Source organism: Kryptolebias marmoratus, linkage group LG21 (genome assembly GCF_001649575.2).
Source record: "Kryptolebias marmoratus isolate JLee-2015 linkage group LG21, ASM164957v2, whole genome shotgun sequence".
Taxonomy (NCBI): Eukaryota; Metazoa; Chordata; class Actinopteri; order Cyprinodontiformes; family Rivulidae; genus Kryptolebias; species Kryptolebias marmoratus.
Genome location: NC_051450.1, coordinates 16,558,223 through 16,572,631, shown reverse-complemented (window position 1 = coordinate 16,572,631; position 14,409 = coordinate 16,558,223). Strand labels below are relative to the sequence as shown.

General features: G+C 40.6%; 2 protein-coding genes and 2 non-coding genes across 13 annotated transcripts in view; 2 read left to right on the top strand and 2 right to left on the bottom strand.

Annotated features, from left to right (window-relative positions):
- The window catches only part of trim55b (tripartite motif containing 55b), a 5,090-nt gene extending 2,076 nt beyond the window's left edge, over positions 1-3,014 (bottom strand). Inside the window, exons 1-4 of the mRNA XM_017406266.3 lie at positions 2,700-3,014; positions 1,712-1,881; positions 871-1,048; positions 156-251 (exon numbers count right to left, since the gene is read on the bottom strand). Coding sequence (XP_017261755.1) covers positions 156-251; positions 871-1,048; positions 1,712-1,881; positions 2,700-2,819 — 564 coding nt within the window. The 5' untranslated portion in view covers positions 2,820-3,014. The remainder of the gene's footprint in view (positions 1-155; positions 252-870; positions 1,049-1,711; positions 1,882-2,699) is intronic.
- Positions 3,015-3,825: 811 nt separating this feature from the next.
- trnaa-agc lies at positions 3,826-3,898 on the bottom strand. Its single transcript has one exon. It is a non-coding gene; the product is annotated as a tRNA-Ala (tRNA).
- A 3,081-nt stretch (positions 3,899-6,979) lies between these two features.
- trnay-gua lies at positions 6,980-7,065 on the top strand. The gene is given in 2 exon segments: positions 6,980-7,016; positions 7,030-7,065. It is a non-coding gene; the product is annotated as a tRNA-Tyr (tRNA).
- Positions 7,066-13,220: 6,155 nt separating this feature from the next.
- The window catches only part of pde7a (phosphodiesterase 7A), a 22,769-nt gene continuing 21,580 nt past the window's right edge, over positions 13,221-14,409 (top strand). For 4 of the 10 annotated variants that reach the window (XM_017406591.3, XM_017406590.3, XM_017406588.3 and 1 more), the window contains exon 1: positions 13,221-14,354. In XM_017406591.3, coding sequence (XP_017262080.1) covers positions 14,217-14,354 — 138 coding nt within the window. In that variant the 5' untranslated portion in view covers positions 13,221-14,216. The remainder of the gene's footprint in view (positions 14,355-14,409) is intronic. The other 6 variants (XM_037973113.1, XM_037973112.1, XM_037973111.1 and 3 more) reach the window with 2 other exon arrangements.

Sequence of the window (14,409 nt, the reverse complement as noted above, 5' to 3'; positions counted from 1 at the left end):
CCCCCCCCCCCCCCACCCAACAGGCTGACGCTGTAAAAAGGAGAGAGAGTGGCCGTGATGAGGACACATTAAAGCCATTTGTACGTCTCTACAGGTGAGTAGGTGGATGCACAGACTGAGTGAGCAGCCAGGCGCTGCAGCAGTCGCACACTGACCTCTATGACTCGACAGGCTTCTTCTAGCTGACTGATGATGCCTTGAATCCGGTCGTTGTTACCCACCATCATGGCGATCCCATCACTGAGCTCTGTCTAGCCCCAAAGACACGACAGACGGATCATTGACTTGAAGGGAAAGCTCAGATCTTTTAAAAGGTGGGTCTGTGGAAATGTTGCAAACGGTTAATATCTTACCTGTAGCAGACACCATTTTGAGTGACCCTAGTTTGGAAAAATAGAGTTTAATTCTGACCAGATTAATCAGCTAAAGGCTAGTTGCTGCCATCTTAAAACAACTCCTGACTCAGAGGGGGCATTTCAGCTCTGATGAGCTGACTCTCATGGTTATTTTAAGCAGAAATATAATATTCTTAAAACCCAGACTGTACAGGAAGTGCTACGGCTATGTAAGTTGATGATAAGGTGATGTAATAGTTTAAAAATAGTGTTTTAATGAACTGATATGAGATTTTTGAGGTTAAAGTTGCTTTAAGTCACCAGTAATTATTTGGTCTTCGCTCCTCAATTCAGTCAGAATTAAACTCTTTTTTTCCTCTTAACTGAGGTCGTTCAGAGCACTATCTACAACAGGTAAGACATTAATTGTTCACAACCTGTGCGCAGAATCCCACTTCAAACTATTAGAACTATCAGTCACATCTGATAGTACAAAGCACCGTTTTAGCGTCACTGGGAGTATTTCAGGCCTCACCTTCTTCGTTTGGTAGATGCTGGTGATGGGCGCCACCTCACAGTCTTTGTGGGCCCCAAACACTTTACACATGGAGCACGTGGGCACACCGTGGCTTACGCAAAAAATGTTAATCTTTTCTTCCTCGTGAACGTCACACATGGGCATCTCCTCCTTCCTCTCCGGCGCCGGCTTGCTGCTGTTGGGGCGCAGTAAAAACAGAAGTACCTCCCGGTCACCTCGCTGCATACTGATGTGGCGTGTGACGCCAGCTTGATAATGTCACAGTTACACACCTTGGCAGTTTATTGACAATCCATCAGTCTTTGGTTGCCATACACTGTCAGCAGGGTAATCAATACATCCGCATTGTGTTGAGTGGCATTCAGGTGGGTGCAAGTGATGACCATATCTAGTTGCTATACCTTGAAATATTATTATTCCATCTTGATTAATCCATAGGAAATACATTAAATATCAGGTAATCTGTAAAACAGCCTGTTTAAATATCTAAATTAAAGAGGAAGAATTATCAAGCAGAGAGAGGAGCATCTTAAAAGGACGAGTTGTGGATTTTATGTCAAACAAGCCTTTCGGCGGTACCGTCAGCCACGAGATAAATCATCCGTGTACATGACTCCTACCAGAAACGTCCTGTAATCCACTCCTGCGAAATGACTCAGGAGCCACGGGCACTTAGACCTCATCGGTACCTGCTACGCTCTCTGCACCACACCGTCCGTCCTCTCTCACATCCACTGCCTCTGCTGTCTGACCCCCGAGGACGGCTCTGACTAACACTCGCTGCCCCCCTTTGCTGGACGTGAAAGTGTACGGTGGAATTAACGAGCCTCTGTCTCACCTGCTGGACTCCTGTTTGAACATGTCAATGATGTTCTCAACCAGCAGGTTCCTCTGCAGGCCGTAGACGCCATGCCTGTCCAGGACCACCTCGTGCCTGCAGGACGGGCATCGGAAGCGGCCGCCCGACGTCACCGAGCCACTCCTTGTTGGGAGGTACGGGTTCGAGGCCTGTGAAGCAACAATTCAAATCCAAAATTTAGTGCGTTGGCTTTGCTGTGACGGATAAATAAATCTCTGCTGCGTAATTTAATTAAACTGTTTTTACTTAGCAGTTACGAAACGTTAATCCAGTGGATTATTAGTCCTTAAAACTCTAAATTGGTTCACACTGTCCTGGAGGTGTGTAGATCCAGGGAAAAAGCACCAAAATAACAGCTAGATCCAAGTTTCATAGGTTTTTATCACCTGTTGCCATGAAAGGTGGGCAATCATGTAATTGCTTCTGTTCGTGTTTGTTTGTCTGTCTGTTAGCGAAACATTTTATGAACCATTGAACAGATTTTAATGAAATACATCTATAAATGATTAACTTTTGGAGTCGATCTGATTCAAGATGGCCACTACAGCTTTAGCCTTAGCCAACTCAAAAATGGCTATAACTCAGTTAGTTTTACAGATATTGACCTAAAATTTGGCGTGGAAGTAGCTGAGAGTCGTCCACATCACATACGGTGAGCGCGTGCGATCAGCGTTTATAACTTTGGCCGGCGACATGCTCGTCTTCAACTGTGTGTTTAACTTGTAATTTTGCTGTAACAGCCTATAAATATTTGGCTTATCATTGGTTGAGACACACAGACTGTGTTAATGATCCCAAAACACATTTATGAGTCAAACAATGATTAATTTTGCTGTAGAAATAATATAAATGTAGGACAATATATGAAAATATTAATGACAGTTATCAAACATGAGAATAAACAATGGTTTGAGGTTTAAAAATTCTCATTACGGCAAAGATTAGTTGAATTTAATAGCCCCCTTACCTGGAAAACATCATTGGCACACTTTCTGCAAAGGTTGTGCTGGCAGGGTAAGATGACAACGGGCTTTGAAAACAATTCCAGGCATATGGGGCAAATCAGCTGCTTCTCCAAGTTCTCCATGGCACTAACCCTGGATGGAAAAGTTTAAACTCCAGCAAAACCGATTCACGCAAGACCTGTGTTCGAAAAAAGTTCAGTAAACGTCAGTTTCAGAAAGCAATACACGGTAGGTCCAGAGTCACAAGGTAAGGAGTAGGCCAAAGGAGTGTTCCCAGCTGGTGTCACATCTCTTTTTTTAGCAGCTACCGCTGTCAAGTGTTGCCATTTTTACCCTGCCCATATTTGAAACTGAGCAGGGCGACACTGAACAGCTGCCTTTCAGCTTCTAAACTACAATCTGTGCCCTAAAGGGGGAGACAAAAGGCAAGACAACGTGTCTGAGGTCAAGGAAACCTTCCTGTGCTAATTGTAAGCAATGGGTTATCTAATTACTTCCATTCACATCCACTTTATTTTTTATTGTAACTAAATTTTGTCAAAATGCATGTGATTGTATGTAAACAACAACAGTTAAACATGATTGTGATTATCTAATTATCTCCCCCTGAATTCAAAACATATTAAGAATAAAATAAAAACGTATATGCTACATATAAGTTTGTTTGATAATGTTAAGCTGGGTGTATTGATCTAGCTGTATACAAATTGAGTTGTTTTAAAAGGAGCAAACTCATAACAGATAATTGTTAAATTGATTTTTTTTTACTGTCCTTTTGATGATGTGTGTGTTTGTTTTAATGACTATCTCCAACAACATCTTGTTGAATATCTATCTGTTATTAAACAGTGTATAGATTAAATGATAGTAATGGTGTTTATATATCAAAAATCTTAATCTTTAAGGTATTTAAATACCTTAAAGTTACCTTTTATACAATATATACCCTATTCGGTGGAGTTTTTCCTACAAAAAATGATCTTGGGACACAATAATTTGAAGTCTCTTAACTATTTTTATCATTAGTACGCGTATAAGATGTCATAATCACTCACTGACATAATTTTAGAGACATTTTAAAGTTATATGTGTGAATTATTGTATGCTGGGAAAAAAAAAAACAACATTTGGAGGATGCGGGCATCGATCCCGCTACCTCTCGCATGCTAAGCGAGCGCTCTACCATCTGAGCTAATCCCCCACTTTCCACGTCAGTCTTTATTTAATCATGACGTAACCACCGTCTGTTGTAACACTATTTTAGGGTTTTAAATAGACATACACGGTGTAAATCCTATCTAAACTGTCTTATAACTTATAATAATCTTATTTACAGCGGAAATTTCGAGCTTTCAAACCACAGCTCTTATTTCACTCCAGTGGTTTACTGTTTCTCTCTTTCCAATATGGCGGAATTGGTGACGTCGTAACGGTCAGAGCGGAGGAGTCTACAGTGAGCAAGTTTTCCGTTGTGAGAATTTCTAATGAAACATAATTTCTAAACTAATATTATTTTTATGTATTTTTATTTTTACCAAATAAAAAAATAAAAAATACAGAAAATGAAACAAATAAAGCTAAGTGGAAGATACGGGTATCGAACTCGCTACCTGCAGCATACCGATGTTAGAGCAAAGTAAGCCCAAAGTAAGCCAAACCAGCCAATCGGTGCGCGCCTCATGTTCTGGGGAGCCAATCACGTCCCGAGCTGGTGGGCTTACTTTTGACCAATCACGTTCCACCCCCTGGAAACTTCATAAACTCTCAGAATTATCAGGAAGGGCTATCATCATTTCATCGACATCTCAACGGAATACTTTGGCGAGCGGTGAGTTTACACATATTTTCTTTTTTAACAGCTAAATGTGTGTCAGATTCCAGGTTTATCTTGTTTGTTGTTAGAATAACATTTTTATCGCGGGGGAAAAAAATTATCATAATTATATGAATCACCGCAAATATGGGCCTAATACTTGATTTTTTCTATCCCTCCTCTAAAGGATAAACAAATACAAATTGCAAAATTAGCAATGTATTAACAAGACTATACTCATATACTAGTATATAAGTCATTGGGTTTACTGTTTCTCTCTTTCCAATATGGCGGACTCGGTGACGTTGTAACGGTCAGAGCGGAGTCTCCATTTAAGCAAGTTTTCCGTTGTGAGAATTTCCAATGAAACATAATTACTTTCCTAATATTATTTTTATGCATTTCTTTATTTTTACCAAATAAAAAACCCAAAATAAAGAGAATGAATGAAAAAAGCTAAGTGGAGGATGCGGGTATCGAACTCACTAGCTGCAGCATACCGATGTTAGAGCAAATTAAGCCTAAAGTAAGCCCAATGTAAGCCCAACCAGCCAATCGGTGCGCGCCTCATGTGCCATCGAGCCAATCACGTCCTGAGCTGGTGGGCTTACTTTTGACCAATCATGTTCCACCCCCTGGAAACTTTATAAACTCTCTTCATAAACTATCATCATTTCATCGACATCTCTCCGGAATACTTTGGCGAGCGGTGAGTTTACACATAGGTAAATATGTGTCAGATTCCAGGTTTATATTGTTGTTAGCATAACATTTTCATCGCGGGGGAAAAAAATTATCATAATTCTATGAATCACCACAGATATAAGCCTAATATTTAATTTTGTCTATCACCAAGGAAAAACAAATATAAACTCACTCCACTATGCAGTGGTGCTTACAGAGTGGTACGCATAATAGTTGTTTGAATGAAAAATATATTGCAGTTAATTATAATGATGACAATTTTCTGACTGCAGGTTTAATCAAGAGCATCCAGAAGTTAAGTGTCCTTACCCAGGCTCACAGCTTCCTGCTCCACAGGACAGGCTGGATCAAACTCACTCCACATCAGGGCTTCAGCATTAGTTTGTCCTTCGTCTTAAGCTGCGGCCCAGGCAGACAACCTGCTAGTGCCACAGTCGTGCAGCCCTTCGCCCCAGCAGCTTGTCGTCTGTGCCAGGACTGCAGTTTATTTTCCTGAACCCTGGGTCAATGGTGATGGCAGCAGGTGCACGTCACCCCTCAGCTGCTCCTGCCCTGGCCCCAACTCCTGCACCCACTGCGCCTGTGTCTGCGTCCCGCTCCACTCAGAGGAACAGGTGACCCAGGGCAGAAGTGGAGGCCACCAGGAGGCCACGGGGACCCACAAAGGGAGATATGTCCTTTTAACAAGTGCCACTTTCTGCCCCAATAACTCAGGTGGCAAATCTTTAGAGTGGCTGGTAGAAGAGACCAGAAAACCCACCCCCATAATCTGTAAACACATGTAAATTTTGTTTATAAAACTGTAAACATGTAAATAGATCTTCATATTTTCCCAAATATATACCAATAACATGTAAATAATCTTACCTTTTTAGCTACCTTCTATGTTTTTGTATTGTCATATGTTTTTTTCATTTATATTAATAAATACAGTCAAAATAAGTTTGTATAACTATATAGATGTATATTTATTGTGTATACAAAAAGATTTTCACTTTATTTACATATACTTCTACTAGACTAAACAATAAAATTAGATTTCATTGGAAAGGGGCATTTTACACTCTTTAAACTTCATTTCTCCTGGTATTAACTATAATATATAAACATTATAATTATAAATGTTGGAGTACAAAGTTTGTCAAGACAGTGCAATTATGTTAAACCATCCAAGAAGCAAAAATCTGATGAAAGAATATAAGAATCCGCTGTCCTGTCAGTGACTGTAAATCGCGGGTTCGCGACCCACCTCGGACAGCTTCTGATAAATATATTTAAACCTATTAACTACCTATTAAAATGCTACCCTCCATGTACTACTCCGAGAAAATTCGCCACTTTTTGCGTCACTTTTCCTTGTGTAACATCTGAGCTAATTCCCCGTCCTAAGTGAAACTACCCAAAATTAAGCTAAAATTCATGAGCTAGAGACGTTTTTGTGGTTTATGTGAGGTCTTGTTTTTAGGACGGCAGTCTCGTATTTTAAAGCTAAGGAAGCCACTAAAGAAAGGAGAAGTGCAGCGGCATCTATGATTATTTTACGGTAGCTACCGGAAGTAGCGAATTAGCTAAACCGAGGCTAAGTAGTTAGCTAACCGGAGCAATCTACGAAGCGTCGAAGAAGTTTCTTTTAGTTCACACAAATGTGAGCCAGTTCATGTCTCCATTAACGGTATTAGAACCCCCTGAACAAACTCCCCAAAATGTGAACCATACTGGTGTTTAAACTTTAAGTACACATAACTTTCACCTACCTCTCATCTTCCTTCGATAGCTCAGTTGGTAGAGCGGAGGACTGTAGTGGATACATGGAAATCCTTAGGTCGCTGGTTCGAATCCGGCTCGAAGGAGAGGCCTACCTTTTTCTGAAAACTTTATTTAATCCACAATGTAGTGAAGCGAATACCTTGTTTTTTTTTTTTTTTAAAAAAAAAAGAAAAGAGCAATTTCTAGCTTGATACTTTAAATGAAAGCCTGATCAGTAAGGCTCTTGCATGCTCCCCACCTGCAAACATACTGCTGAAAATTCTGTTTATTTGTGATAGTTTAGTGTCTAATTTGTTAATAAAAGCAAACATAATTTGCTCTGACTATTTAATGGCTTACAACCATGCTGCAGACATACTGACGGATGACTCAGGGATGATAATTAGCAGATGTGTAGAGGATTGTAGCAAGCTTCAAATATTAATATTAGTTTATATTTGCCTAATGTAGTACTTAAGTTAATGCATTTGTGCTTTTATTCAATTTATGTATATGCATAGGTATATTCAAAGGAAACAAACCTTTCAAAGTACATTTAACATCCAGTTTTCCCTTACAAACTGCTCATTGTTTAGCAGTGGTAAAATCTCATGTCAGATGCCTTTTTAAAGTAGTTTGTGACCCATCTGTGCATACCTAATATGTTGTTTCCCTCTGACTAATACAATATGACATCTGCATCTCGCACCTCTGTTCCTTTTTATAGTAAGGCCACATGGAAATGCATGCAACGCTTTTCACACAGGCGCATCGGAGCCAGTGAGTCATGTTTAAACGTTTTAGACAGATGTTGTTTCTGAAAATAATGAACGTCTCTCTCAATCTCTCTAAATTTGCCTGCCTTTTGTTTTCGTGGCTCCATCCGGGGACACCAGACGGCAGGTGTGGAGCCACAGCTTCGAGCATGTACCAAGTTAGTGCCTTTTAATGGGAGCAAACGTTTAAAAATCACCACTTGTGCATCCAGCTTTTAAGCATAAAGCTGCTGCCTCGCGTGATCTATGAAAATGTCAAAAAGCGGACTTTTTAATGTTTGCCATTAATGATAAGGATGTGTGTCGCACCCAAATCCTTCTGCTCAAGTGCTTCTCATGGGATTTATTTGGTTTTTTGTGTGTGAATGTATTTTATGATGCTGTGGGAACACCAGTTTATTCAGTTGTAGTCATTAATCTTTAAAAAAAAAAGCCTGAACCAGTATGATTACACATTCATTAATGAGCGAGGACTGCTCCGATCCTCACCATTTAGCTGACGCCTAAAAGTGAATTCAGATGAGCTCAATTAGGGAGATGTTCCGAGTTGTGATTTTGTGACTAAAGTGAATTCGTAATTTTTTATTTTTTATTTTTAAAGCCATTACCGTCTGACTCATAACATCGCTGCGCCTACTGGCAAAACTCCAACAAAGATCGACAAATTAAGAGCGGCGTGGAGACTTCTGAAAAGATGAAAGGCCAGTATGAATGCCAGACAGTGTTGCCTTTGAAGCCGAAAGAAGCCGGTTTAAAAGGCGCAGTGTGAAACCTCTTGCTCAGCGGTAATTTGAGTATGTATAGTAAAAGGGTCTGCAGGCACTTCCAAGACACACAAGAGGAGGTTTACTCACATACAACAACACTCGAGCAGCTCTACAGGCTCACTAACAAGATAAAAGTGCATACAGGACCAGAAAAGGAAGCAGAGCAAAGGGTGCCATCTGTTCTCTTGTATGAATGTTTTAAGATAGGGAGGAAGTCAGATGGCAAGCAATCACTGCCACGATTTAAAAGAGCTTCTACTGTAATGAAGCGAAATGTAAATATAAATATAAAAACAGGCTAAATGTGCTGAGGTAAAAGGTGAAAGTGCACCCATAATGCAAATCCATAGTGTCAGTCAAGGTGCGGATCATTTCCTCCCCGATCTTTGGACTCCGAGCTTTCTTGAGGTGAATTCTAATCGTGTACAAGTTTAACAGATTGTAAGGTTTATGTAGAGTGTAACAGCCAGCCACAGGAACGCACAAACACGAGTTTCAATGAACCCGAGAGAAAGATGTCTGTGTTAAAAGAGCATTTAGAACAGGCGGAGTTTTCTGTTTGAATACATGATGAATATCTGGAAGAAGATGCATAACCTTGGAACCTTAGAAACACAAAGATGGTGTAAATTTTACAGATATCGAGCTAAAGTTAGGCGTGGCAGTAGCCGAGCTTCATTCAAATCGCGTATTCTGAGCACGGAAGATCTTTGTTTGAAACCTTGTGCACGAGAGGTGACTTGTTAGTTTAATTAGTTTAATTTTCAATGGTTTTAATCTGCATTTACTGTATGAACCGAAGAAAAAAAGACAAAACCAAGAAATGTGTTTTCAGACGTGCCAAAGAAAAAATACAAAAACTAAAATTTGTGCTCTTAAGCTGCTGTTTTTAAACACAAAGTCCTTCATTAACAGCTGCTTTTACTTCTCTGATGCAGCTTATACTTCTCTAATGCAGCTAAAATGACCAGTATGTTTATTATTATTGGTAATAACAATAAATTGACTGGTAACATTTGCAGAATATTTCATATTACTTTAAACTAACAGCTCATGCTGTGGTTTTGTAAAGGCTACACAGTTTGTATGTGTTTATTAAAACAGATTCACACACACAAAATTAAAAAAAAAAAAACAGAAATCTTACACTTTTTATTCATTGGCAATTAAAAAAGGCAGGTGTGAAAGTCCACACTGTTTCTGAAATAATCCAATCCTAACAGATGGATTTGCACAATGAATATAACATGAGCTTTAACTCTGTATATATGGTTAAAAAAAAACTCACGTTTAGCATTTACATGCAACAGTAAGAATACCACGAGGAAGTTTATGTAACATCATCTTCCGTACGATGACGTAAAAACAGACGTCAGTGTGTTTTAACGAGCACCACTGCGGCTCGTGGTTATGGGAAAGTAAGAAGCACTCGTCAACATTCAAGTGCTTCTCCCAGCCTTGTTTCAACCTCACACCCTCTAAACCTCGAGAAGTTCAGCCCTTTACTTCAGGGGGATTTTAATGCACAGCAGCTGGGTGTTTAAATGATCAGGATCTGACTTCATTAGGCCCAGAAGACTCTGTAAACATGTGGAAACCTTTGACATTTTTCATTTTCGCCGTAGAAATTTGACGATCAATTAATATATTATTACATGAGTAGACATACAGCAATAAAAACTTTGTTGTTCCTCACCAAATACGTTTTATTTAAGTATTTTCTGTGAAGTTATCCATGTATTGACCTTTACTAATGATGATGCAGTGAATAAAAAGAAGATCACTTCTATTTTAGCTGAATTCGGAAGTGTGTGAGGATTTATCTTCAAAGTAAAAAACACTTTTTACACTTTCCCCTTTTATAAATTGTGACTGAATTTTTCAATGCTGATCTAGGAGAGTAATTTCTGTAAAGCTTTAATACATTTCACACAGTGAAAGGGTGTCATCTAGTGGCAGTATAAAGGCGGATCTCAGTAAGAAGTTTTCAAGACTGCATGTTGACGTCTTGACGTTGTTTTGCTGGAGTTATTCTGTTGCATTTGGATTTTGTGATTCACAATGTGTCATAAATAAAGTGGGGCTAAACAAGAAACAGGAAAACACAGCTACATAAAAGAAATCCATGTCAGAAATAATAAAATAAATCCAATCATTCTTGAATTCTGGATTGCATGTCCTAAAATCAGAATACTGCAGATTGCAGACAGACATGTAGCAAACTCTGCTGGAAGACTGTGGTTGTAATTACAGATTCCCCCCACAAGATGGCGCCAGATGCACGCTGCTAAACCTGATCTGAACGTTCACAGTTTTCTTCCAAATCCAACCTGGTGATAACAGCAATACGGAAGCTCTGCTAATAAATATTCAAATATACAGACATGGATACGTTTGTTGGCACCCTTCCATAATAATAAACAAAAACACAACTGATGTGACTGGACAAAGTGCTCCAGTTTTGTCTCATCAGTCCAAGACACCTTGTCCTTTGTCAACATGGATTTTGGTGAATTCCTGTCTGGCTTTTTATTTTTTCCTATCAGTAGCGGAGCCTGTGAAGCCCATTATGATTAAAAACGTGATAGATGGTGCGATCACAAAGTGGCACGACTCTTTTCCGCCATTCGCACTATCCGTCTGATCAACCCGGGGTTGCATTTCCTCTTGCGTCCACACCCTGAAAGGTTGGCTACAGCCCCATGAACCTGATACCTTTTAATAATATTGGCAGCTGTGATCAGAGGAACATGAAGCTGCTTGCAGATGGTCTTAAAAGGTTTACCTTTAACATCTGTTTTCTCTGCTCCATGTTCAGTGCGGCGCTCACAGCAACACTAAACTACCCTGTCTGCTTCATTTAAACAGGCTTTAAAACTTGAAGGCACCTGTGATACTAAATAAAGCCAAACATATAGTTAAAACATGACTATATTGCAGAGATTATTTGTTTTTTCAATGGTGCCAACAAGTCTGTTTATACTATTTAAGCATATATTTGTAAAATAATCAACAAATCATTTCTTTTCACACTTTTTGTACGCTTTACTAAAGGTGTGCAGATATGCATTAGATAATAGGTTTGGACTGAATCACTTTACAGGAGAAATTAAGCATTTTTCAATGAGCTGTGAGGGTTTCAACAAATTTATCTGCATCTGTTATTAATAATTTCTCTATCCATGCACATTTATGTCTGGTTGTTCCAGGAGAACTATAGGTGTCAAACTGCTGCATGGCTAATGAATGAGGACAATGACGCCTGCGATGCTCACAGAGTCGTTAGGGAGTAAATCAATTAGTGATCAGTAACACTACTGCCTGGGCGAGGGTGACGTAAGGAGGTAATGCACCTGTGAGCCTTTCGATAATTAGCAAATCCCAAATCTCTTGAGGCTGATCCTGGAGCTCCTTAAACTCACACCTGCTTCAGATGGGCACCTCGGGCACGCCGCCGTGTTTGTTTAGGTGCGCAGGGTGACATGAAGGGACATGGAGCAAATTAATTACCAGAAATGTTTCCTAAGTTGTTTTTCCCAAATGAGTAACTGAAGTGTGTGTGTGTGTGTGTGTGGGGCAGGGGATGTGCCGATGCAAAAAAAAATGTACAGATCAGCCAGGCAACAGATTTGTTGCCTGGCTCATCCTGTAGTGTTTGATTTTAATAACAGCCAAAAAAATGAAATTAATGACAAATTTAAGGATGTAAAGGTATTCTCAGTGTTCATTTCCTTTTGTTTTTGTTTGTAAAAATCAGATTTACAGAGGAAATTACAGTTTCAGGAGCACATCAGCTTCATTTCTTACCGATTCTCGTAATTTAAAAGAAGCATCTGAATTTGTGATGCTTGGAAGAGCAAATGTACCAAACACTGCATTTCCCTTTGAGCCAAATATGTAACAGTGACGCTTATCGTTTGATTCTGCTCACATTTTTTTTTTTAAAAAAAGGAGCTTTTGAGGTGGCTTGGTTGCCCTAAAAAGACGCAGGGCCTCTTGTTTAGGGGGGGAAATGATGGCAGGGAACCACATTCAGGCTCTTGGAAATGGGGAGGGAGGGGATTACGCTTTCCCTGGCAGTGGTTCTGGCTGTTGCCATGGCATTGTCCCCCACAGCACATGGGCATGGCATGAAAATCCTCAAGTGAAAATAGTCCTATTGTGTGGATGGCAAATGCAATGTTGGTGGCAATCATTTGGAACAGAAGGACATGCAAAAATAAATTAATGAACAGAACATGAAAATCGCCAACGTGACATCCAAACAAAGCAAACGATCCGTTTTACACGCAGAATTTGCATATATTTGGAATTATCATATCCATGCGTGTGGAGCAAGATTACCACAGCTCAACAGAAATGCAGCATTTTGAAATGCTTCATAGGCTGTATTTCAGGCTCACGATGTGTCTCAGCTCCCAAGTAGTATGACTCATGAGAGAAAGGTAATCACAGGCAATGATGTGGACCGCTGCAGGGCAAGCCCCGTTGTGGAGGAATACCCTTGAGAAAGTCCACGCCGTCTGCAAATGACTGCTCATATAGGTCTAGGGATCGCCCTTGGCTCCGCAGCGACTCACATGTGTCGTTTCATGCGGGCGGAATCGCTTCGTCCAATCGGCGTTCAGCTTACAAGCGCTGCCTCCACGCTATTGGTCGAATCCAGACAAGGGCGTTTTTTTTATGTCGCCTCGCTCCAACAGCACCATCTCTGGCAGGTGGTGTGTGCTTAAAAAAAAAGAAGCATACATTAGGCTAACGTTTAAGACGGTAGGGAGGTAGTTGTAGTGAATTAAACACGCGTTTTATTTTCGTTTTTGTCGGTTGGTAGTTGAGCTCGCGCCGCCATTTTTCAGCGCCTGCAGCAGCCCGCCGGAGCCGCGGTGGATGAGACCCGGAGCGTCGGGGTTCCCCCCCTTGTTTTTTCCCTTTCTCGGACTACTGCTCCTTCAAATCATGCAGCCTCGGAGAGAGAAGACGGGGAAAGCCCTACGTGTTGATTGATATTTGAGCTGTAAGCGAGACAGAGAGAGAGAGAGGGGAAAACAAAAGAATATCAACAAAAACAACAAAAAACCCGACCAACGGCTGCCGTGTCAGGAGGGTCTCACATCCCGGAGCTGCCTCACTTCTCCTTCCTCATCATCTGCCGGTGTTTTTTATTTTTTTTATTTATTTTTTAAAATCAAAATGATATGTTGATGATATTTCTCGCCTCGGGGGTGGTTGCGTGATGCGCGCGGACCCGCGGACCCGAACACGACGAAGCCCGAGCGACGCTCGCTTTTGAAAAAAAAAAAAAAAAACCGATTTCACAAAGACCCAGAAAATGGCAAGAAGAAGGTCTCGTCGTCCGTCGCGGGCCCGGATGTGAGCGAGATGAGAAGGAGAGGGGCGACTGCGACAGCGGCATGAATGGTTCCCCCCCCCCGCAGAATGACGGCAAGAGGAGGAAAACCGGCCGAGGCAGACATCGATGAAGGCGATCTGGACAAGTTTTGAGTCGCTCATGATGAACAGGAACACTTTGCAGCTCCGTATCAGATCGTTTACACCATATTGAAAGCTATTTTCGCCTCTTTTTTTAAAAAAGAAAAGATTTTCTAAACCACCAGTCATATATTTTTACATCTCTTTTTGTATATATATATATATATATATATATATATATATATATATATTATTTGATCCGGATCCAGCCCTGACTATTCAATGGAAGTATGTTATCAGCTGCCGGTTTTGCCCCTAGACAGGCCGGTTCCCAAGCATGTCCTCAGCCGGAGGGGAGCCATTAGTTTCAGCTCCAGCTCTTCTCTGTTCGGGGCTCCTGATCCAAGACAGCTGTCACAGGTGAAACATCTGATTTTCTTTCATTAATATGGTCATTTTAATGAGGAGATTGGGG